Genomic DNA, 26712 nt, shown 5'->3' on the forward strand with positions numbered 1-26712 from the left:
TGCTCAGTGTGAATGGCACTTTAGTCAGACAGCTATATAGGAGGGGCCTTGTACTGTATTGGCCCACTAGTGTATTTGACCTGCACATTTAAGTACATTTTTGATTGGCCTCAGGCCCTCCAGGGCCCCTGGGCTCTGGCCCCCGCATTGCCCCAGCCACCCAGTCCTTATTATAATCAATCCATGGTTTATTGGTTTTCATAACTGACCTGGTCAATGTTAAATACAGATTATGATGGAATATAAGAATGTTGGCATTCAAATGTAAAAACAACACCCATAATAGATTACTTTCTCTTTTGACACTACAAAAGACAGTCTGAACAATGGCCTAGGCTATAAAAAAATCTGTAAATCATTCAACCTGATGATCTAAAAGGGTTCATCGTCATTATCACTGCTGCATCTTCATTAAAAGCAATTCATTTACATTAGGCTAATAGTACTATTAAGTGTGGATACACTCAAAAATACATTGCCATTCTTACTTTAGTCTTTTTCTCTTTTAGTATAAATAGATTACGTTTAAGTTGGACAATGAATATGCGGGCAGTGCAGGGTGCGGCCAAACTGCCGCCGCCGGCCGGTGTTGTACCGTAATTTGTATTCCCATTAGAATCTGTCTCCCGGAAGTGTGTTGGGATCATGGTTGGGATTGAGGGCTATGATTGGGGCGAACCCTTTTTCTACCCCTTGTTTTTCAGTAGCGGGGGGCGGGGGGCGGGGAGCGGGGGGCGCCCTAGTCCCTACGTCACATCCTAGACGGATAGCTCCGCCCACACTGGGCGAGCGCTGTCAGTGCAGCGGAAGTCGATGCGCAGACGGCTTTGTTGTTGAAGCCCGACTGACGCACGCTCATGAGAAACAGCAGAAATGAAATCTGGCGAAAACAGTTGCGTGCATTAAACTTTAAAGGAAACATGCAGTCTAAATATATAATAAATATCCATTTGCCTAATTCACCACTACTTTTGCGTTTGAAACTTAGTATTTCTCTAAATATTACACTTTCACGACAGCCTAAGTATAAACTGTTATATTAGATGAGTGAAACAGCTGTCGATACAGTCAATATAAGTAAATCATTATATGATGATAGCCTTATGAGTAACTTTTTTATAATTTCGGGACATTTTGTTATTTTGCACAACACCTTTGTACAACGAAGTATAAAATAGGGTTGATTAGAATTTCTCTAAATATTACACTTTCACGACAGCCTAAGTATAAACTGTTATATTAGATGAGTGAAACAGCTGTCGATACAGTCAATATAAGTAAATCATTATATGATGATAGCCTTATGAGTAACTTATGAGGAACCGCATTCTTTAAAAAAAAATGTTGATCATCTTGATGATGATGGACCAATTCATAGAACCGCATTCTTTAAAAAAGAATGTTTATAGATTTTTTTCTATCAAATACATTGATTAAACACTTTAATCAACCCTATTTTATACTTCGTTGTACAAAGGTGTTGTGCAAAATAACAAAATGTCCCGAAATTATAAAAAAGTTACTCATAAGGCTATCATCATATAATGATTTACTTATATTGACTGTATCGACAGCTGTTTCACTCATCTAATATAACAGTTTATACTTAGGCTGTCGTGAAAGTGTAATATTTAGAGAAATTCTAAGTTTCAAACGCAAATTTTATTTTTAATTTAACCAGTAAAACCACGTTGAGACACAGTCGCAAAAGTAGTGGTGAGACAGCTGTTTCACTCATCTAATATAACAGTTTATACTTAGGCTGTCGTGAAAGTGTAATATTTAGAGAAATACTAAGTTTCAAACGCAAAAGTAGTGGTGAATTAGGCAAATGGATATTTATTATATATTTAGACTGCATGTTTCCTTTAAAGTTTAATGCACGCAACTGTTTTCGCCAGATTTCATTTCTGCTGTTTCTCATGAGCGTGCGTCAGTCGGGCTTCAACAACAAAGCCGTCTGCGCATCGACTTCCGCTGCACTGACAGCGCTCGCCCAGTGTGGGCGGAGCTATCCGTCTAGGATGTGACGTAGGGACTAGGGCGCCCCCCGCTCCCCGCCCCCCGCCCCCCGCTACTGAAAAACAAGGGGTAGAAAAAGGGTTCGCCTTGTTGCGGGCGCTGTTGCGCGAGGAGAAACAGCTTTCGATGGATACACAAAATGTGCCACATCACCCGGCGTGATCGATATATTATAACTCTATGGGCGTTATATTGCAGGATGTGAATCCAGTGGTTCTCAAAGTGGGGTCCGGGGACCCCCCGGGGCCCTTGAGGGGGTTCCAGGGGGGCAAAATGTGTTAATATAGACATCACGATCAGTTTAACCACTTTAACCCTATTTCATATTATGGCTATTCAAAATCTTGATTTATTATAATAATTTATAATTTAATAATTGAATTTACCAAATGTTTAACAAATCTTCTCGTATTGCTACTTTTACATATCAGAGTAGGTCTTCTTCCAACATGAAAAAGTTTGAGAACTTGAACTTCCACTGACGTATCCTGTAGGAAAGGAAGGAAGGAGGACAGGGGCGCCATAGTCAGTGTTGCCATGTTCCCTTTATATTATAAGCGACTTTGGGCTTGTTTTTCTGTAAAGTCGCTTGTAAAATATTGGTTGTTGCGGGATGCGGTTTTTGGGCTTGTTTCTAAAGTGTAGTTGCTTATTTGGGCTTGTTTCCTAATGTTGTTTAAACAAGTGCTTCTCAAACATTTGCATGTCAATGACTCGCAAAATGAATATACATTTGTGCCAGGGGACCCCCATACAAGATTTGTTTAAACAATATTCCACATTTTTTTCAAGATTTTTTTCCCAAAATAGCCGATCTACAAGCTCACAATGCGTCCCATCTGTTGGGCTTGTTTTCATAGACCTGGTTGCTTATTTCTCTAGAAAAATCTGGCAACACTAGCCCTAGTAGGGCCTTGCTTGTATGGTTGCTAGAGAGAGAGAGAGAAAGAGAGAGAGAGAGAGAGAGAAGATGGCTCCCGTTCTGGAGAAACAGCTCCTGGGCGCAGCAGCCGGCTCAGGCGACAACAACAACGAAGACGAGGAAGGACAAAGCCTCTGGTCAGTTGGACTCCTCTTATAACAGCCTCCTTCCAACAAGCCACAACGAAAAGCCGCACGTTATCACTGTGCTGTATCACTACTAATGACTAACTACCAGCAGCTGTAGCATTAGCATGTCCGCTAACATTAGCAGTGGTGGAAAGTAACTAAGTACATGTACTCAAGTACTGTACTTAAGTACACATTTGAGGATTTTTTTTTTACCTTACTTGATTATTTTCAAATTTCAGTCTTTTTACTTCTACTCCACTACATTTCAGAGGCAAATATTGTACTTTTTACTCCACTACAATTATTTGAAAACTTTAATAGTTACTAGTTACTTTGTAGGTTTGTATTTTCAATGTGTTACAAAACATGTATTAACCACTTTATTCCTTTATACTTTGGCTTTTTGAGCTTGTCAGCTTGTAGATCTGCTATTTTGGAACACTTGTGTAATAGGACATTCTGCATAATGAGTACTTTTACTTTTGGTACCTTAAGTACATTCTGATGCCAACACTTTTGTACTTTTACTCAAGTACATTTTGAATACCGGACTTTTACTTGTAACACAGTATTTCTGCATTGCAGTATTGATAATTTTACTTAAGTACAAAATGTGAGTACTTTTCCCACCACTGCTAACATTAGCCAACCCGACCCATAGTTTGTGACTACATGGCTAACGCTAGTTCCCCACAACATTATAGCTGTCTATTGGGTGTAACGTTATTGACACTTAACTAGTCGGATGGTGATCATTCGTACGATCAGCAGATTTCACATCTTTACATTCTATCTGTCCAAGCTGCTGGACAGTAGATATGGCCATTTTATTACATAGCTATTAGCTAACTATCTATCTACTGGCTCCAAGCTAGCCAACATCACCCAAAGCTACAGCTACTGTAGCGAATGATGACAGAACCTATTATTTATACTTTGTTGTCAAATGCAAGGATTTGGTTTTATCAACGCTTAGCATCAGGGGTGCTACACGTTCTCTCTCTGTATTTTATATTATTTTAAAGCTATTTTCGTTTTAATAATCCATTCATTTATATTGTAGTCCATTGCTGTGTTGTTTTCTTGCCTGTCATTTCCTGCTTTTTTACTGTTTTGTTTGGGACTTGCTTTATTTAGCAGTTAGCAAAAAAGCACATAAAGTACAGCTCTATACAAAGGGATGCTAAAAAGGATTAAACCAAAGAAAGCACTATGGCTTGTTTCCATTGGGGTCCTGAATGGAATGGAACTTAATATGAAAGCTATCAATACCGAGCACCTGATTGTCACGCCCATGAATCCCGTGTGAGGGACTGCTCACTCACCATGGACTTTGTTATGTTGTCAAGTCTTTTACATGATTTTGGGATTCTTTGCAGGTCATCAATACTGAGTGAGGTCTCAACACGTTCAAGTTCAAAGTTGCCATCTGGGAAAAATATACTTGTGTTTGGTAGGTATACAATCAATTGTGTGTTGATGGCTACATACTATTTAACCACTAAGACCTGAGGCAGATTCTACAAATGCCTTCTAAATCAGTAGTTCTCTTGTGCCAAGGACCCCCAAAATTATATGTATTTGGCCACCCATCTGAAAATGTTTTGTGACCCCTAGAAGAGAAGATTTGTGTTAAACAATTCTAAATGATAAAAAAAGGTTAAAAGATAGCAGATGTACAATAGGATACCAGGGTTGTGGCTCTTTCGGAGCGTGAACTTTGGGGGGTGGGAGGGGTAACATACATTCATTGTTTTGTATGCCTTTATTACTGACCTGTATGTAAAAATATAAAATAAAAAAAAACCTTGAACAAAAAAAAAAAAAAAAAGATAGCAGATGTACAAGCTCGCAGCACAAAGTGACGCACTGTGAGCTTGTATATCTGCTATTTTTGAGAACCACTGTCCTAAACCAATGTTGTCTGAAAATGTTATTAGCTAAAATCTAGAATGACACAGATTTTCCCGGTTTTAATGGGTCGAGATTACAGTCCTACCATAGCTCTGGTCCGACCAGAACTAGTCCTACCATAACCACGATAATGTATTAAGATGTTACATTTAATAGGTAATAATTGTATTTGACGATTGTTCCGTTACTCGTTATTGTTTTGCTTGTTAATCTTGTTAAGAACAGTGTGTGCATTATGAGTGCATGAATTCAAACAATGACGGGACCGTACACATTTCCCCAGGTGAGGATGGATCAGGAAAGACCACGATCATGGCAAAGCTTCAAGGAACGGAACACAACAAGAAAGGGAGAGGGTTGGAGTACCTCTACCTGAATGTCCACGATGAGGAGAGAGATGGTGAGTTTGGCTGCTGATGCTCTTTTGATGCCTTTAGTCAATTAGTAAATTACTAGAATTTGATGGATTTATTCTTTCTTTCTTATTTGTGACTAGGCCTGTCTGTCACAATGAATTATTACATAAATCGCCTAATTGCAATTATTTGAAATAACACAATTGTTTTTGAATAAACGTCAGAATCACTTCCATTCATTTATGTACAAATTAATCTGTTGAAAAATAGCATATCTGCACGCCACGCTGCAAGCTTGTAGATTGGCTATTTCAGCTATTTTTGAAAATGTTTGAAGGCATAAAATGATTAAATGCATGGCCTGTTCAAGCCTGTTTTGATTATGGGTACCGGTCACTGTCAGTCATTTATTTGTATATTTAAGTTATTTCTGTTTTTGCAATTTTGCAGAAATGTAAACGGTTAAATGAATCGTCAACTAATATTTCATGATCGTGACAGCCCTATTTGTGACTACTTCTTCTTTGCAGACCTTACCCGCTGTAATGTATGGATCCTGGATGGAGACCTGTACTATAAAGGCCTGCTTAAATTTGCCGTATCGGCTGAGTCACTCGGTGACTGCCTGGCCGTGTTTGTTGTGGATATGTCGCGACCATGGACCATTATGGAGTCACTACAGAAATGGGCGAGTGTGCTACGTGATCACGTGGACAAGCTCAAGATCCCTCCTGAACAGATGAGAGAAATGGAACAGAAAAGTACGTAAATGAGTGACTTTATTTATGGATGTCTAAATCACTGTGCAGTTGAGAGGGTACTAAATGATATTCAATCAATGGATAGTATACGGCAGTCCAAAATTTGAAATTTAAGGTGGAACATAAACCAGCCCTTTCCTTGACTTTTTGCATTCAAAGCGGGTTTTAATTTGCTAACCCTGCATTGTTTATATCAACACTTAACATGGTTCTAGCTGGTCTCAGTGAGTGGCTGGGATAGTTGGTGACCTGGTGGTGAAAGGTGGCAGGTTTCACAGTTACAGTGCGAAATGAAGTTCCTCACATGCTTTGCCATTTGGTCAATAAAGTGGCCATGACAAGATTGGACATTAGTCTCCAATGGATAACTGTGATTGATGTAAATCTAAATACTCTTAGTTGTGACATGCATCATTTGGGCAGAAACTATCCAAGATGTAAGGGCAGTGTAGTGGAGTAATTTTACTGAGTAATTCCTTATTTAATTACATAAATTACCATGTGCGATCAGTAGCTAGTGAGGGACATTTAGCTGTGCCATTTAGCAGATGCATTTTCAAAATGCATCCAAAAATGTTGTCAGATAATATATATATATATATAATAAAACATTTATCACAACGCTGCCTTGCTCCTCATACAAAAGGAAGGAAAGCTTAGTCACTGCATAGCACAGGCAAGCAAGCATATAACATTTCACATTGTCATGGATGTTTCTAGGTCATCATTAGCGAGGCCCATGATGCTCAGCTGTGTTTTTTGACTAGAGGCAATTTCTAAAGCTCAATACTTGTGATACATTCAGTTGCTGTGATTCTTTTTAATTTGGGCTTGAACCATATATGGCTTGAACTGTTCCTTTGTACTCAGAAATCATCTTTTACTTGAAACAAGTTGGTTTAGCCTGCAGGTTTTCTACATTTTTTTTTACACCAGGCGTGTCTGTCTCCAAAGGTTACTTGCTGTGACTGTTCTGCTTATGTAAGTCTTCCATGTTGTGTTATGGCAGATAGATCACAGTGGTAATGTGTATTTCTCTGGTAGTGGAAATGTATGAGTTTGTACGTGTTTATTGTTGGTAAATGTCCATATAGTATGTATGTTTCACTGTAAAATCCTGTGTTTGTAAATGTAACTATTGAGTGTAGAAATGGAACTGTTCGCTTAGGCACTGAGTGATGTGCAAAAGAGGAAAGGAAAGTAGGTTGGTATGTGTCTATTGTGAAGCAAATTTGAGATTATTAAGCTTAGAAATGGGTAGATACGTGTACATTTGTAGTCTCTCTCTCCTTAGACAAGCTTATTTGACTCCACCCATGGTCAGGCTTTAGCAAGAACATGTCATCCAGACAGAGCATTTTACAGCATGTCAGATATGATGTCATCACTGGCACTGCACATACTGTAGCAGATTGGTGACCCCACCAGTCCAGAGAGTGTATTTGTTGTGCATGGTCTTGGTCAGAGTCTGAGAGGTGTGTGAGTCAGTGTGTGCGTGCGTTGCTTTTGTTCCCGTCAGTCTTGCAGGCCTCTTGCATCATGGTTCCCTCCCCTCTTGACAGTAGCGTCAGGGAAAGGAAGGGACGTAAGCCGAGTTGGTCTGAATTCATTCAGTGGGCTGGATGTTCTGACTCCAGACCTGTAACTGGAGCAGGCTGTCTGCTGAAGCTGCCTCAAGTCAGAATACTGGATCAGCCTTTTGCTGGATCAGACATTTAAATGACATGATGAGATTGTTGATTTACTGATTTGTGACAAAAAGGAATTATGTTGGTGGCCCTTGTATGTGGAAGAACTGTTGACTTATTTTCTGGTTACTGTGTTTAGACTTAAGACTTGAGGTCCATTTCTTCCAAAATCAATTAAAGAAGTTGCTATGTCCGGCATATTGTATATGTCTATGGTAAACATTAGCCATGTTAGGTCATTCATAAAGCTTTTTGCTAATGCAAATTTTATAATTTTAACTAATTGTAGCAAGTTAACTAATAACTTGATACGAGTCAGAACAAGCTAGCTTTCCCCCATGTTGAAACGTAAATCTACTGCTACCATGCTTCAACAGTCCAGAAACGTAGTGCTCATTCCTTCACATTCACATTGTAGAACAAGCACATTATATTTGCACTGCTGCTTTGCTTTGGTTCTAGCTACCTTTGAAAACAACTTGTCAGTTAATCGGCTACTTCAGACTACCAGATTTGCTGAGCTGATGGCTGTTATGTTGTAAAAGAAAAAAAGTCAGATTACCTACCTATAATTCAACTGCTTGCAGAACTAGCTGGCTTACTTTATTACCTTTTAAGTTCACTAATTACACATTTAGTAGCCTAAAATGTTTCCCTGTTTTTCAATAATGGAAGTTGATCATCATTATGTATTAACTGGAATATGTCCGTCTTTAAAACTGTATCTCTGGCTGTGTTATGTAAGAAATGTACATTATAGGCTTTGACTTTCCAACAGTGTAATCTGTAGTATGTGGCCTGAAGGAAGAAAAACAAATCCCCAGTTATAGAGGCTTGCTGTGGTCTAGCAAAATTTTCACACAACATTCCTAGAGGTCCCAGTAAACCCTAAAGAACATACTAAGTTTATGCAAAACAGGCAAGGTGTACTTTAATTCAAAAAAAGGCAAAACAAATTGTAGGTTATCATAAACGATAATATATGAGCATATTAAATGTGCAATTGTTCTGAAATCATGCTTATAATTCGGTTAGGAAGGAAGTCATTGTGGAGGGGCACTAGTTGTGCACCAGCCATTATACTTAAAATTATATGAAATATCTATTGAGAGGCCTGCTACCGTATACAGAATTTTAGAATGGGAAGCTCCAATTGTGTTTCACAAGGTGCCAGTGGTATGAATGAGTTACTAATAATGATATGGATGTTAACCTATGCGGAGAGTCCTGTCTTTGAAGATATTACTGCTTATCCCATGGGGCCAGCTAACAAAAACGTTAGCCACAGCTATAAACGTTTTAAGCATCCATGTCAGAATCCCAAAACTTAAACAATGTTCTTTCTCATCTTAAAACCATTTTCTTTTGAGGTCACCAAACTAAATATTTGATGAACAGAAACCAAGCAAGTACTGTACTTCCCTATTATCTTCGGGAACATATCTTCATTTTGACATTACATAGTTAATTTCTAGTTAATCATGCCTCTACGTCGGTCGACTGCCGTTAGCTTGCACCTCTTCAGGAGCTACCTGGACACAGCTGTAATTTGTCAGTTTCGTCTGCTTTGCTAATCTCTGGGTGAGATCAATGTGAGTGGAATTGGGAGAGATGAATAGACACTACCAGTATATTTAAATTCATCTAATCTATTCAAATTGAACATCTCCTAAAGTCTCTCTATATTGTACTGACTCTGCTTTTTCTAATTTAACCGTCTCCTCAACAATGCTAAACAAACGTGCTCTTTGTCCAGCAATACCTCTTCTAGTGCACACCTCCTCTTCACTATTATACTCCTCAGTATCTAGATTTGTGGCGGTGATATGGCTAAAACTGTAAAGCCTACGCAAAACTATAAATCACTGGCTATGCCATTGGCACTGGACAACATAGCTATGGCAACCCCTAGACACAGAAGGCTGTGTGACCTCACTGCAATCCGATAATGTTCACAGGAGTCAAAACAGAAAATCAAATCCTTAAAAATCTGATTTGAAATGTATATTTGTGTACATCTTTGCACGGTCCACCGTATGTTCAGCAGCATTGGATTTGCATAATCACCCTGAATCGTAGAGGGAATTGTGATCTAATAATTGCTTACATTTGTCCACTCCCTGGGCCGGTATGTTAAATCCCGTGGCGGAGAGCCGGAGACGTAATCATTTTGGCTCACACATTCTTGGTGGTACAAGGGGGATTCAGGAAGTCATTCTAACTTTGTAGGTCATCCATAACGGCATTCCTGACTGAGGAAGTAGGCCATAGCTTCCTGCATCCCAAATCCCTACACCTCACACAGTAACGAGTTGCATCCTTCACACAGCTGGGATAGAACAATGGGAACATGTACTGTATCGCGTGGGATGTTATATTTTTGCTGCAGTTCTACAGAAGTACTTGTAAAGAAGAGTGGATGCACTTTATTAATATTCATATTGGTGAGAAATCAGAGGTAGTGTTAACTCAAATATGGGTAAAAGTATATTTATTGGAAAAAGTATGCGTTAGAAAACAATTTGGAAAATGTCCTTCAGTGTGGTTAAAATTGACTTTGTGGACACAAATGTACCTCAACGTTAACTTTTGTCAAATCCATTCCTGTAATAAGAATGCTGTAGTAGGACATTAACAATGCTGTAGTAGGACAACATGCTAACGTCATTTGTGCAGACCTAAAGCCTAGGGTCAACTGCATAGTCTGTGGGAGTTGAAATCAGCAACACTGACAAATAGATTTCCCTTTTTATGGTGGTTGTCTGCATGGGTGACCAGTTGCTGTCCCATTTAACAGAACCCTTGCAGACCTGTCCTTGGCTGTGTATTGGGTCTCCTCCTGTGTGCAATTGAAGAGGAGGAACGCGTAGTCTGTATTCTCTGGCATCCTACTCCCTGACCGATACATTGATTAGGCCTGCATAATCGTGATTAAATATGGTATTTTATTTTGATTATTGGTACCGGTCATTGTCAGTCATTTCTGTGTATATTGAAGTTATTTGTCGTATCGGCCCTGTGCATGTTTTGTTGAAATTGAAACATTTTATTCACATGTTCCAATGTCCCATGCCAAAAACACAATGAGACCGTTCATTTCAATTATTTCTTTTGTTGGACAATTAATCGTCAAGTAAAATTCCATGATCTTGACAGCCCTAACTGATGCGTTGATGCCTTTCTCTCCCTCTGCTCGTTCACCAGTGTGCAAGGCGTTCCAGGAGTACGCAGAACCAGAGGATGCATCCTCGTCCTCCCCACAGAGACGAGCGCCGACGGCAGGAGAGGATGAGAGTGTTGTTTTGCCTCTGGGAGAAAACACACTCACACACAACCTGGGCATTCCAGTGCTAATACTTTGCACAAAGGTAAAAGCTCCTTGCTTAAGGAGTAGAGATGTTGCCGATACCAGTATACGTATCAGCTGCCGATAACTGCCTAAAATGCTGGTATCGTCAAGTATGCCAGTCTATGCCAATCCGATACCACTTCATTTATCATCATTATATTTCATTTACAGTAAATTATTTTGTATTTTGAATGCTTCAGTTGATGTTGCACTACTGTTTTATACTCTCAATGTACTATTTACATTATCATTTTACTAGCTTGTGGTTGCACAATTATTAATGGAATTGTTATTTATTCCTAGATTTGTTTGTTATGCATTGATATCGGATCGGTACTCTGTGTTGACCGATACGCAAGTTGCGGGTATCTGAATTGGATCAGGAAGGAAAAAATGGTATCAGAACATCTCTACTAAGATGACTCTGAAAACTGATGACTGAAAATAGCTGATCTACAAGCTCACAACGCGTTGCATCATGGCGAGTTTGTAGACATCTATACTTTTATAAGCCTATCAGAGGCTTCTCCATCTTGCACATCATTTATCAAAACAAATTTTGGAAGTACTAGAGTCCCAAATCTGGGCAGGGTGGGCCTGTGACTTTTTAAGGACCGAAATGTGCCCACGTGTCACTGTGCAAATCAAATGTCTGCCTGTGCAAGTCTCTGTGCCTTTTCCAGGTCAGCCCTGACGTTATGTTGTCCTCAGTTTGATGCGTTGCTTCTGCCTGCGACGCAGTGTCCTGTTTCTGATGAAAGGCCAGCATTATACTCCCCAGTAAGCCTTCTGGGTAATGGCTAGTGCTGAGGAACACAATGTCGCCATGAGCACAGTTTCACATGGTAGATGTGACCAGGGAAATATTCAGTGTGTGCCTTTTCCCTTCTGTCTGTTGCTTGCTCTTTGTCTCTCTCTCCCGTCTTCAACATTCTCTCAGTGGATTTGTTTTTCTCTTGAGGGACTCATTTATACAGGTGGACTATTTCTCTTCCTGACCTAGAAGAGGGGAACATAGCAGTTCTCTATAGGCGTTAGTTCCTTTATTTTGTACAGTAGGTTGAAGAATTTAGACATTTTACTGTCTGACTATAACCTTCAAACAAAAACTTAAGTATAACTGTGTATACATATGCCTTTTGGTTTCAGAATTAAATATTGACATATCGCTTTAAAAACAATTCTCTAACGAAAGTACCTTACAGTAGCTGGGGCTAGAAATGGAATGTTCACCTCAGAAAAAAGGGTACTGATTCAGTTGATTTATGTATGTGCTGCCCAATGGATGGATCAATGGTTCCTAAAGGAACTGGCAAATACTCTCTGCTCATCTTTCATTAAATTCTTTAAGTCTTGTGCTCTAGAAATGAGGCATAAATGTCTTATGTCTAATGGGGAATATCAAAGCCTATCGAGATGTTTAAAACTAAATGTTTCATGAGTGGTGTTGCTGCCATACTGGGCACATGCCACAGATGACATGATGACAGTATAGATAAGATTTAGTAGGCTTTATGCTGTGACGATGGAGACTAATTCCATAATATTCAGTGAGTGAGGTGGTGCATCTCTTCACTTTAATTCCAAGTGTTTTGGAAACTTTTGATCAGATCTATAGAGAAGAGTGTAGCAGGAGTATTTATATTTCATGACCGTCTCCTGCATATTTAACCAGGCCCTGCTGTCGGGACACGGCCATGTTTAATTTGAGGAAGTGGCTGCCTGGCCCGCCCTGAGTCATGTTAGGCTGGCATGGATGTTGTCAGTCGCCTCCCCCTTGTGGTCACCATGGAGAGGTGTGTCTGTGAGAGCACGCAAGGTGGGGCCCTTCGGGCGACTGCTGGCCTGTTGAATTTGAGTGCTGCCTGACAGGACTTGTTTTCCTAAACGGCAAGATGGAGTTGCAAAAAGGAGAGAAATGCAGGTTGATGGGGTGAGAATTTACGAGTTGGACCAGATTTGATTTGATTGGAAGACAGAGTTACAATGTGGTCATGTGTGCAAAGAGCGTGAAGTGCTGTTCACGCTCTTTGTGTGATGTGCGATGTGCTTGTTTGACAAAGTATGAATTAGGGTTGATGAGGGTAAGCAGAGCAATGTTCTCCTGGCCTGACCCCTCAGGAGAACATATATAACTGTCTTCTCTTATTATCATATGTCATCTGTAATGGCTGTATACCTCCTTTCTCTTCAGTGTGACGCAGTCAGTGTATTGGAGAAGGAGCATGACTACAGAGAGGAGCACTTTGACTTCATCCAGTCTCACATCAGGCGATTCTGCTTAAAGTGTATCCTTTCTTCTTGTGACCATAGTGAAACTGTTATGAAGCTGTCTGCCTTTTATCAGTCAAAGCAATCAATTCTTTAACTAAAAGCAGTGCTTTTGTCTCCCAATTGAATGCCGTGATATTTTGTCTCCCAACCGAATGCCTTGATATTTCTATAAATATCTTGCCACAATCTGATTGATTGCTGTGTACCTTTGCTTCTGTTCAGCCCATAGACTGTATAAAAGAGATGGACAAAGCCAGAACGCTGGTTTCTACAGACCGAAAATGAAGCCGATTGTTCAGGAATTTGAAATCCGCCATCTCTAATATAAGCCCAAAAGCACGTCAGGAACAGGAACCGGAAAACAATCCTCAAAGAATGCTATTGGTTGGGTAGCTTGTCAATCAAGAGCGGGGGCAAAAAACCCATCTGCTTGCGTTAAAATAAATTCTTTCTGACACCTGCAGGGGTAAAACAGCGAAACGACAGGCCATTCATATGAACTGTCTCTTCCGTATTGGAGTCAATGTAAAAATCTCAAGCTGGCCCCTTGGTTCAGCCCTGTTAGATTGACAGTCTGTTCAGCCCTGTTAGATTGACAGTCATTAGAGAGTCTGACCTCGGGTTGGCTTTTTTTGCCCCTCTAGCGCCAGAGTTCTAAGGAAGGCAAGGTCACATCTCTTAATGAATGGATTGCCATGGAATTTGCTGTGCACATTAATACTCCGCAGAGGATAACCCATGCTAGAGATTTTGCTGACCCAATGGCCTTTCCTTCAGTGCCACCATTAGGCAAATATTTCCACCTGCATACCTTTTACTCCCAAACAAGATATCTCAAACTACTGGCTGGATTGCTATGCTCCCCAGAGGCCAGAGGATGACCTCAACTGCTTTTGGTGACCCACCCTTATACCAAAAACTTCACTTGCAAGCAAGGCGGGGGAAGCAAAATCTCTAAATCGAATCGGTGGATTGCTGTGACACTTGATGAGCACTTTGAGCACAGTCATCCTGCATTGTGAGCATGGGATTAAACACATAAAGGACGACTTCAGCCATTTTCAACCTTTCTTCATATAATTGGTCCTCACTATAATGCTCATTATAATATGGTACCATTTGTGTCTACTCACTGTCTCAGAGGAGGGCTGTGGACATTTCAGAAACCCGGCTACCAGTGATACCATTGCTGAGGAATCCAAGCTAATAGAAACGGCAGGCTATTCCTGGAAAGTTGGCATGCTATATTAGAAGCCATTGTTCTAGCAATAATAAGAAATTAAATACAAAAAATGAAACCTTTAAATCTTGTATCACTGGTAGCAGTTGGGTTTCTGAACTGTCCACAGCCCTCCTCTGAGATACAGAGTGAGTAGACAAAAATGGTAACTTATTATAATGAGCATTAGTGAGTTGCAGTGGAAAAGCAACCGTAGTTTTGTTTTTGTAGAGACCATGGTGTCTGTTTATTGTATAAAGGTGATACAGCTTTGCATAAAATACCTTAGTGTGCTAATTGGTTGCATGTATCTACCTACCTAGTAAAAGTTGAAACGCATATCCTCTGTGCCTCCCTATGACTGTTCTTCAGCTTAACGCTGCCTACCAGATGGAGCTGGTCTGATCTACACCTCGGTCAAAGAAGAGAAGAATTTAGATCTTCTTTACAAATACATAGCTCATAAAATGTATGACTTTCAGTTCACCTCACCTGCCTTAGTGGTGGAGAAGGATGCAGTGTTCATGTAAGTGAAACCTTAACCAGCTCTGAGCTTCTTGACTCATTCTCAAATTGTCATTCTTCCTATTTTGCCTGTCTTGTCTGAAGAATTAAAGGACTCCATGAAGTCAAAATGGCTAAAGAAAAAGTAACGCCAAGTGACAACAATCATGGTTCACCACTTCACATGTGTTGTGGCCACTTTACTATGTACTGTATTCAGTTGCTGACACGCAATTTATTTTTGGAAACACAATCACCTAAAGTTCATAATTGAAGTATTTCTTCCCAAATTTAGTCCATCTGGATGGGATAACGAGAAGAAAATTGGTATTTTGCACGAAAACTTTACAACAGTCTCACCCGAGGATCCATTTGAAGACTTCATTACGAAGCCTCCAGTACGAAAGGTAGGAGTGCAAAATTCTAATTCTTCTTGTTGATAACGTTCGTTCAAGCTTTTCCACTCATTGATGTCGTCCTGTCTGCACTCCTCTTTACAGTTGGTGCACGACAAGGAGATAAATGCAGAAGACGAGCAGGTATTCCTGATGAAGCAACAGGTATACGTCATTGTTTACATTCTTCCTCTTTGTCACCAAGGATGCCTACCATATTTTGAATTCCATTTTGCTGCGCTCATACTGACAGCTACAGGCTACTTCATTTTCAATGGAAGCCAGCGACATGAAGATACAAAGTGACGCCCGACGTCTGTAGCTGCTACAAAATGTACAAAGCTACAATCTAAGTTGAGCTGGCTTCAACTGCAGCTACAAAAGAACCAAGTGTTTAACCATTTCCTCTTACCTTTTGTCTTCACACAATTTCCTGCTCGTAATGTGGTGACACTAATTATTTATTTCCATCAGCCAGTTCCGTGCCCTTTTAAACCCAAGGCTTTATATTTTTGTTTATATTTTTCTCTGTCTGACGCATGCTTGACGTCAGCGAGCGTGTTGATCAATACATCAACAGCGACTCGCCGACAGAGATGCCATGTCGCTTTGTATCTTTTGTAGCTGCCAGTGAGAACACAGCGTTACCGCTGTAGTATTGTATATCAGGAGAGCAGCACAACATCTATGCTGAATTGCAGATACAATTTGTATATGAATGCACCTTGGAAACTTGTGTTAGCATTCATGCTTCCAATCATTATTCTTTTCGCTTTCTCACTCCATAGTCTCTGTTAGCGAAACAACCAGCTACGCCAACAAGAGGAGCGACAGTAAGTGTCTTCTATCACAGTGGTCCTCAAAATGGGGCCCAGGACCCCCTGGGGTTCCTTGAGGGGGTTCCAGGGGGTCCCCAGCAAAAAAAGAACCATAAAAAAATTTGGATATTCAAAAATAGCCAATATACAAGTTCACAATACGACAAGTTATGCACTTGTAGATTGGCTATTTTTGAAAAATGTTGACAAATCTTCTCTTGTGGGGGTCCCTGGCATATCTTTTCAGATGGGGATCTGCAGCCAAAAAAAGATCAATTTGGGGGTCCTTGACAACTATAAACTAACAGTTGTAGAATATTAACTATTCTACAACTGTTCTATCACACCTTTTTGTTTTCTTCCACATCCTATCTATCCAACCTTTATTTTTTCTTTAAGAATGCTGTCTCACTTTGGCTTTATTTATTTGATTGGCGATGAACATGCTAGAATTAGTTTTACAGAATATGTTTGTGTGTGCATTTGATGTCGTCGCTTTTGGGCAGCAACCATCTCCATATTTCACCTTTTGTGGTTTTTCATAAATGAATGCCCTATTTTATACTTTTTCATATGACAACATGTCGTATCACAATGCTTTGTGATCTTGTAGATCTGCTATTTTTGATTTTTTTTTTAACTTAATTTTCTAATTGTATTATGACATCCCCAAAATAGGGATGTCAAGTCTTTTCTGTAGGTTTTATAAACATTTAACCAATAAAGTATAACTGGATCCATTAAAACATGGTATCTTTTTTCCATTTCCTGGAAAAGTAACATTTTGGGAATTTTTTACCTATGCTCACTCAGTCACGGTTTTTGAGCCTGCTCTCTGTGTGTGTGTTGTGTTGCAGGAGTCTCCAGGACGGCCGGCCTCAGGTTCACCCAGACCCTCCCCTCGTCCGGGTCAGCCTAACGTGACTGGTGGCTCACCAAATTTGACAGCAGTCAAAAAGCCTGACCCCAACATGAAGGGTAAGCATTTTGATTTAACTGCAGGAAAGTGGTGTGAGTAGGGCTGTCGCGATCATGACATTTTAGTGGACAATAAAATGTTGTGCGAATAATTGCGATTCAACCATTTTAATTGTGTTAATTTATTTTTTTGTTGAACACTGGACCAAAATTACATTTCTGTTTGTCTTTTAGGCAAAAGACCGATATGACAAATAACTTAAAAATGAAATTACTGACAATGACTGTACAGTACCATGACAGTACCATGGCCTCTACTATGGCCAAAACAGGCTCTGCATTTAATAATGTTATACTTTATAAAATATCTCACAACGTTTGGCATGGCGACATGGCTCTATTTGATACTTTTCAACAGATTCATTTATATAGATGAATGGAAAACGTTCTGACGATTATGCAAAATAATTGCGATTCTCTCCAATAATTGCAATCAGGCGATTATGTAATAATTGTGACAGTCCTAGTTGTGAGTCAAAATGTCATAATTGAAGATGTCATAGTAAAGACAGGAAAGCTTTTACCCTGGTTGTTGCTTCTGTATTGTTAAAGCTACAACACTCCCTCCAAGACGTAGCCATTAAAACAAGAATGACCAAAGTCATAATAAAGCCGCATGCGGCAGGCTTTTTTGGCCCCAATCTTTTCATAGACCTGATTACTTGTTTTTTGGATTGCTTGTTTCTCTCGCCAAACCTGGCAACTCTAGCGTCGCAGAGTAACGCTCTAATGTTTTTTATGTACAGTAAGTGGTGGCAACATTTTGTGACACCACACGGGTCTTCCCAACAATAGCTAAGATTGAAGTCAGTGTGAACATGGCCAAATAATAAGTTAATAGCCAAACTAGGTCTAATGAAGCACGCTAGCATTTAGGCTAACCCTCCTGCCTGAAGCTGTCTCCCTTTCTCTCTCTCTGCAACTCCGTGCGTTGGCTTGTTGTGATTTGTGTTCGTCCATGCTGGCCCCTAATATGGTCTGCTTCCGGGTGGATCAACCTAACGTAACAATGAGGATCGTTCTGATTGGATCCCTTCCCAACTAGTCCCACAAAAAGAGTAATTCTGATTGGATCTCTTCTCCATTCGTCCCGCCCTAACATTTTCGTCTCGTCTAATTCGTTGACTAACGTGTCCATTACATTTTCGTCTCCCCATTGGCTTAAAAGGGGGGCTTAAAAGGGGGGAAGTGTGATGGACAGCCAGGACAGCCAATGACACTTAGGTGTCGACACTTTTCACTCGGGTGTCGGACTAAGACTAGTGCTGTTTGTAGAGCCTTGCTGCTAGCGCATGCGGCTAATAATTCTCTAAACAATGGATTCCTGCATAGCGCTACTGGACGAGCCTCGTCTGTCATTAACCATGGCTGCGGAGCTTGTCTCATTCCCCCCCTAAACATACATTCTTGAGTTAAACCGTAATCAATTTAGGCCAGTAGCGCAGTTTCCCCTTGCAGACTACTTGTGGTGGTCTTGAAATAATTGCCTTTGTCTGTGTTTTCCAATAAGTTAATTAATTAATTAATCCCGTTCCATTTTCTGCCAGTTTTGAACTAGAATAAGAAATGATGGGTCTTTTCTTTAAGTGAGTTATGTATTTGGTAACTTAGATGGCAAATGGAAAGGTATAGTCCCGTTTCCATTTGCTTTTGTGTTTTCCAGATGTGTATGTAATGATTAAACATAGCCCAGCACGCCACTGTGCACCACCGGTGGATAACCATTTGGATATGCTTTAAGACTTGGACAATGGACATGTTAGATTAAGTTAATACCTCATTACTTGAGCCGTGTGACTATGGTTGTCTGTCTGTATGTAGGCTACATTATGTCACTCTGTCCTAAAGCATGTCCACCAGAGGTCGCTGTGGCTCAATTATGCAAACCTCTAGGTAGGTAGTCTTGTTTTGTTCTAAAATGATATGCGTTGATGAAACCATGATGAAGAATCCATACAACTGTCTTTGTGAAGAATCCATATGAATACTCAACACGTTGATCGAGTGTTCATTCTTTGGAACCTCAGTCACGTTTAATATTTGAGTATGTATTTTGGACACAAATAGAACTATTTTATTCAAAATGCCACACGGTCTGTTTCTCTTTCCCAGGGGGGGCAGCTGCCAACGAGGGAGTGCTGGCTAACTTCTTCAACAGCCTGTTGAGTAAAAAGACCGGAGCCCCTGGGAGCCCAGGGACGGGAACTGGAGTGCAAGGGTCCGCCAAGAAAACAGGTACAGATCTTGACCCCTCCATACACTGTTAACGTGACTGCCTTGCTATAGCCTCACCCTCTGCAGGTTAACATTTTGTCCATGGCCATGCGCCAACATGGTCGTAATCATAAAAAAAGTCTGTGTCTGGTTACACCCGTTGGTGATCCCTGTCCTGTTGTTTTAGATCCATGTCAGGACCTGGACGTACAGTAATAAGCACAGTTGATTGAAAAAGAAGAGAGGAATTATGTACATGCGGTCTGTTTTTGTTTTTATGGTGGGCCTTCTTGGACCATGCTGTTGTCTGGAGATTTCTCCCCACAGTAAGAGAAAGTAAAAAAAAATGAAGAAAGGGAAGCATTTTCCTCTTGATTCCCTCAGCCTTCTGACACCTGGATGAACTTGGGGAAAGGCCTGTATGCACGAGAACCTCCATACTCATGTCATCATGTGACTGCAGAGACATTGTCCCAAACGCCACGCCGAAACACTTTCAAGTTGCCTACAAATGCACGTGCCATATCTCACTGCCATCTTCTGCTCATCACGCAGTTCTAACCGATGAATTAACCTGGTGTTTTTCAAACTGTTGCTCGGGTAAAACCTCAGCTGTTTTTTTTGGTACTCATTAAAACATATTTTTGGTACTCATTAAAATCCTCTGTTAATGTATCCATTTGTAGCTCCAGCTGAGGATGTACAATTGTACACTCAACATTTGTACACTTTCCGAGTTAAATTGCCACAGAGGGTTTTACTGTGTATGGGAGCAAATATGTGAAACAGCTGGGGGGCTCCCGGTGAATGGATGAGGGAAACGCTGCATTAACTTGTCTCATTGTCTGCGCCCCACTGACATGTTCTTTTGTTCCAGCCTTGGGCAGAGTCGCCATATCTGTAAAACCACGTTGAAAGGATAATGCATGAAAACACATTCCCCTTGTCCTCTGATTGGTTTTGCATGTGCGTTAACCATGGCAGTGTGCCGCTGGTGGCCCAGCATGGGACCATACCCCCCCATCCATCCGCTAACTGGCTCTTTGTGTTATTCATGGACATACACATACAGAAGCTACAGGAGATTACTTTCTGGCTTTTTTTGTCTCCTATTTTTCCCAAGGGCAGAAGCCGGGTTTGACTGACGTCCAGGCCGAGCTGGACAGGATGACCCGCAAACCGGACTCCATGGTTTCAGATAACAACGTAACACCACCACCACCACCGACGGAGAACGAAGCTTGAAGGCAACAAAACAAAAACAGCTTGCAACGTCCCACTGCATTAATACTCTGGAAAAAATACACCAACATTTACATGACAAACTTTACAAAAAGAAAAAAACTACAAAACAAACAACTTAAAATCTACCAAACTCCCAGTGTCTATATCAGTCAGCAGATATATCAGTCAGCAGAGACAGTGGTTTAGCCAAAATGAGTTTCAGATGCTATCAGATATTTTGGGTGTTTTTATTTTCTTCTTTTCAGGGAGGTTTAGGGGGTAGGGGGTAGGAGATAAAAGAGATGTGTATGAGATGGTGGGTGTTGATGGCTTTGCTTCGGTTTCAGTCTTCAACTGTAAATGTTGTGCGAGGGCTGTCAGTTTAAGGTAATGTGCACACACTCCCTGGAAGCCAGCCAAATGCTCTTGGCTGCAGGCCCCCCACCCCCTGGTCGCTGGGGTAAAACACTCAACCCCTCATGTTCTTAAAGAGTGGAAACATACTGCTCCTGTGGCCTCTTGTTCAACTAATCTCATGGAAGGAAATTGGTTGTGATTGGAAAGATATTTAAACTAAAAGGAAAATAATTAAAATACTTGCAAGCATATTTAGTATGTTTTAAAAAATGTTGAATATGATACTGATGTATTTATACAAAAATGAATTATAATACTTTATTTTATTTTTCTCAGCACCACTTACTCGTTTGAAGAAACATCTATCACATAACTTGTTAAAATACCACTCATGTCATGACACTAATATGACAAATCCAGATAGCTGATAGCATACCATGTTGTCTGCCCTTTACATGTGGGCCTTAGTCATCTCGAAGGATTCTGTAAATATACAATGCAAAAATTGCTGTTCAAGCTTTGGTTCGATTTTTTTTGTACAAAATGCAATTATTGTATCCAAATTACTAAGAAACGGTCTCTGAGTCATGGCTGGCTGGGATTTGACAGGCATACGGTTTGCATCAGAAGCTCTTCTTTTGGCTACAGGTGTTTGTGTATATGTTTGGGGAGGGGGTTGGGCAGCATCTTTTCCTACTATAACTCCCAAGTGCCTGGCACAGTTCGCTGTTTGTGTCATAGTAGAGGTGCTTGTCTACTTCAAGAGGAAATGCACTGTAGCACCAACAGTTTAGCGTTTTTGTCCAGTTCTTTGTCATTCAAGTAATTTATTTTGTTTTACTTTTCTCTTTTTTTGTACAACAAGCCTGTGGTCTTTGCGCAATCTTCCAGAAAGGAACATTTCTGTGGCCTAGATGACAATGTTCAATTGAGCAATAGAGTGAATGCCTTTCTTCATATGAACTGTAAAGGTATCTAACTGAGGATATCTAGAAGTAACCATAATTACAGAGCATTTGCGTCCCCCAGACGAACACTTAATGTGGTTTAAACCACTTGTTTTGTGGCCAACCCATATGGAAATCAGTTTTACGGTTTAAACAAAAATTGTTAAGCTTATCCTTAAATGCTTGACAGTGCTGTCCTGTTTTTCAGTTTCAAGTGTTTTGTACTATTCACTTCACCTGGCATGTAAATTAAAACATTCCCAATTTCTACATGTTGTAACTGTAGAAATTAATCCCTGTAGGAAAGTTATTTGTCCAGTCCAATCTTTTGTTGTGTGATCATCCTCGTTGGCCATTTAAAATGTTGACTTTTGCCTTCAATGTACAGTTCACAGTTTGTCACTGTGCACCCTGCCTTTAGTCAGGTTTATACTCAATGATGATGAGTTAACCATTTTGTCCTTAAGGGGTTGCTTAATTATCTTCAGTTTTAATAGTGATAGACATTTTATTCTCTTGCCATATCACATCTGTCATTTTATTTAAGGTTCATGACACACACGCTTATATTCACATCAAAGTGTAGATTATTACACTCAAATCTACCCTACGCAATCCTATGGATTTATCTGACTCAACTTTTAAAAAAAGACAGAAGAGCGCAACCACTTGCAGTAGAGCAAATTGGAACATGAAACACCAAAGATGCTATTTTTGTTTTTTTTAATAAGTTCTGTTGTAGAATTTATCATCAACTGTGTGATTTGCAAGTGACTGTTTTCCCTTGTCTTTGCATGGAGAAACCATTCCAAGCTTGAGGCCTGTCTATAAACTCACCCATACACAGCCTGTACTACTTGAGACCTCATATCCAATGTTTCATGTGTCTAAGGAAAGGAGTGGGAAGGAGTTGTATTTGGACAGGGTTTATACAGAAAGTTGGTCTGTGAACAAATTGGGCCTGACATTTCAAGTAGGGGTTAAATGTCTTTATTTTTGTTATAGCCTAATATTTGCTCTGTAAGGGAATAACCACAAGACCACATTGGTGTGCAGAGTCTACTTCGCTTTTGCATGAACTAATCTGTTGTCACAAGATACTGATGGAACTGCTCTGGATTTTCATTTGATCACAATGAAGTGCTTATTGTTTATTTTGATTGGGCAGAATATGCGTCTGAGATCTGTTGCTGAAAATACTGAAGCACAAAACTGGAACAACCACATGTCGAAATAAGCACTTTCCTTTGGACACTTGTATCGGTTCCCTGTTATTACAGTTAAAGATACAGAATGCATACATTTCCTCCTGCCTTGCCTTTTTTAGAACATGTAATTAATGGCTCTTAGAAGTTTACCTACACATTAAAATTGCATTATTTATCTGCATTTGCTGCTTAATTAATTGAAGGTGCCCCTGGTGGTCAGCTATTTTTCAGAATTAAATGATGTAACCCATATTCTGACTTTATATTGATCTTTCTTTTTCTGGAATCACTGTCACTAGACTTATTGCTTGGGAGATTGTTTGGGAGGCCATTTGGGAAATATCCCAGATAAACCAAATAAATACCCAGTGTTTTCCAGGTCTATCCTTTCCCCCAATTTAAGAAATCCCCATATACTGTATGTGTTCAATGTCTTGCTTCAGGCAATTTATTTTAACACGTAGCTTAAAATCTTGCCCAGAAATAACTTTGGTAATAGAAACAACATCAAGGAAGATCAAGGTAGCTATGTCCTACTATACTAGTTTAAGTAAAACATTACTTCCCTCACTAAAAGTTGTTTTTTTTTCTGCTGAGTGGAATGACATGTTCTCGTTTTGCTTGGTTTCAAATTAACACTTGCTCTTTAAGATTGACCCTTGCGCCCAAGACTGAATGAGACTACTGAACAAATGGATATGTACAATTTATATTCACACTTCTGTTGAAAAGGATTGCCTCTTTACAACTTAATCTTTAGTGAATTGCCTTCAGCCCTGTTGAGACTATACATATTTAAAGCTTTTGCTTCCAGTCCTTTCTATTCAGGATATAAGGATATTGTACCCAGGTGGCTGGCTGCATTTTGTGCCCTGAAGTTTTGATTGTATGACCTTTATACCGTTCTGCAGTCTGTAAGCAGCCATGTGGAATCTTGCTTCTTGTGCAGACAAAGATGAGGAAGATGTTTCTCAGCCCTGGCTTCAATAAAACAAAGAATACAGATTTTGGTTACCTTGGCTTTGAGTTTGTGTGCTCTGTGTTTTATGTCTAGGAATACCCTGAATCGTGTGATGTCTGGACACTGTTTGCTTTTATATTATTACTACTGTGGCTGTCTATTATTCTTTTAAGCAAAACTACTGTGGCTGTCTATTATTCTTTTAAGCAAAACAAGACATTGGGATGTCATTGGGAACTCACAACATTTATGAAAATGATAAAGATTTCACTGTAAGAGCAAACATTTGATTGTAAGTCAATGAGCTAGAGGCGTGCTCCCACAATTCAGTGGTTCTCAAAGTGGGGTCCGGGGACCGGCAGGGGTATTTGAGGCGTCCCCAGCAAAATGAGTGAATATAGCATCAAAATCAGTTTAACTACCGTAAACCTATTCATCAGCTATTTGAAAAATAGCAGATCTAGCTCAACGCCTCGGGATGCTACATGTTGTAGATCTGCTAAAAATATGAACATTTTACAATATTTTAAAACATTTTAACACACATTTTGTAGGGGGTCCCTGGCAGAAAAATATTTTCTGATGGGGGTCTGGGGCCAAATATTGATTTGACTTGGCCTTGAGCCCTTGACATGAAAAAGTTTGAGAACCACTGCACATACAGTAATTACTAGGGGTGTAACGATCGATTTTTATTTCAACGATCCAACTATATCGATATGCAAACAGCAATATATTGTTTGACTTTGTATCGTATCCTTTTGCAATACAAATATTCGATTGTATCGATACTAAGTAGGCAACTTGTGAGTTATATTTGGCAATTTAAGAAAAAAAAGGAGAAAGAGGGGTTTAATTACTTTTCCATTCCATATCACATTGGTCTATCGATAAATGTGTGTAATCTCTGTGTTCATGTAAAGGTGCGAGTTTGTCCAAATACAATATACATGTATTTGCCAGTGAATCACTGTGTTTACTTATTTATTCATGTCCATAATACATTTTCCCCTTTAAAAACCCTGCACTATTCACACAAATTAAATTTTTAGCTAAATAGTTACTGTGTCGATTTTAAATCATTGAATCTTGTATCGCCATGAATGAACCAATAGCTCCATGTATCATGATCATTGTTGTGTTCTAAGGTTTTTTCGGAGGGCATATGATATGCTTGACATGTGCATGGTCATGGTTATGCTTGCGCGTGGCCGTGGTCAATCGATGAAATGGTTAGTAGAGAGGGCTATTTTGTATTCTGCACGTCATACTACGTATATAGCACAACATGGTAGAGCACACCACTGATCGTGATGCATATCATATCGCTGTTAAAATGTATCGTTACACCCCTAATAATTACCCTCTTGGGTTTCATGGCCTTAAAATCCACCAGAGGGCAGTAAGGTATAATGAAGGTTTTTTTTTTTAATTCTGCCGCACAAGATTATCTGTTCCCTGTTGTATCCATATTCTAGCGTAGTTATTCTCGTGCATTTATAAGAGATAAGTAAAACTCTGGGTATAACACCTAGCCTATTTTATCAGTTTATCACCCTGGCCTACTTGTTGTGGTTATGGGATGTAGACGTAAACGAACTATCATACAGACTGGACAGCCTACACTACACGAATACCACCCAACTCACTCCAAATCCAACTCACTCCATGAAGACTTAAGAAATATTCGCCCAACTCACTCCAGGGCTCGCCCAACTCACTCCAGGACCAAACCCAACTCCCTCCAGGACCAAACCCAACTCACTCCAGGACCAAACCCAACTCACTCCAGGACCAAACCCAACTCACTCCATGCAATGTCACCAGTGTAATATTGGTTCAATGTGTCAGTGGTGTAAAGTAACTACGTACATTAACTTAAGTACTGTACTTATGTACAATGTTGGGTATTTGTGCGTTATTTGAGTATTCCCAACTTCCAATGGTTTTACCTCTACTCCACTACATATTGGATCCACATATTGTTTTTTTACTCCACTAAATGCATTTGTTTTACTAGTTACTTTGCAGCTATAAATTATAATATTATAGTGTGTGTGTATGTATGTTTTTCCCCCATTTCATGCCATTTACATTATTCTTGGAATAATTAATTGACTTCATACAAATGACCCATTCACATCAACACCTTATCTGCATATATAGCCTATCACCTGGTCATTGCATAATGCAGGCACATGATAAGTTGTTTTGTAGAGACTGTTTTGTAGAGACAGTATTTAAAACTTTAACCAAGCCTAAAACAGAATAGAGTTAAAAGTAACAAATTCCTCAATATTGTACTTAATTCCTCAATATTGTACTGTTTTGTAGAGACAGTATTTAAAACTTTAACCAAGCCTAAAACAGAATAGAGTTAAAAGTAACAAATTCCTCAATATTGTACTTAATTCCTCAATATTGTACTTAAGCACAAATGTCTTCCTCAATAATAATTTTTGGAGTGAGT

At 39.8% G+C, this 26712-nt stretch overlaps 1 protein-coding gene across 3 annotated transcripts; it reads left to right on the forward strand.

The window, feature by feature from the left end:
- The first annotated feature begins 2941 nt into the window (after nucleotides 1-2941).
- dync1li2 (dynein, cytoplasmic 1, light intermediate chain 2) lies at nucleotides 2942-24300 on the forward strand. Of its 3 annotated transcripts, none has more exons than XM_084059650.1 (13): nucleotides 2942-3081; nucleotides 4455-4528; nucleotides 5273-5389; nucleotides 5876-6106; nucleotides 10999-11162; nucleotides 13338-13431; nucleotides 15027-15162; nucleotides 15436-15547; nucleotides 15641-15700; nucleotides 16324-16368; nucleotides 17211-17331; nucleotides 19444-19566; nucleotides 20669-24300. In XM_084059650.1, exons 1-13 carry the CDS (start codon nucleotides 2945-2947, stop codon nucleotides 20788-20790), a joined length of 1536 nt encoding a protein of 511 aa, XP_083915776.1. In that variant the 5' UTR covers nucleotides 2942-2944; the 3' UTR covers nucleotides 20791-24300. The 3 variants fall into 3 exon arrangements, with proteins under 3 accessions (XP_083915776.1, XP_083915778.1, XP_083915777.1); XM_084059652.1 differs by having other exon boundaries at nucleotides 20674-24300; XM_084059651.1 differs by lacking the exon at nucleotides 20669-24300 and adding an exon at nucleotides 19733-20654.
- Nucleotides 24301-26712: the final 2412 nt, after the last annotated feature.

The sequence above is a fragment of the Gymnoscopelus microlampas genome (genome assembly GCF_963454915.1).
Source record: "Gymnoscopelus microlampas genome assembly, chromosome: 1".
Classification (NCBI taxonomy): Eukaryota; Metazoa; Chordata; class Actinopteri; order Myctophiformes; family Myctophidae; genus Gymnoscopelus; species Gymnoscopelus microlampas.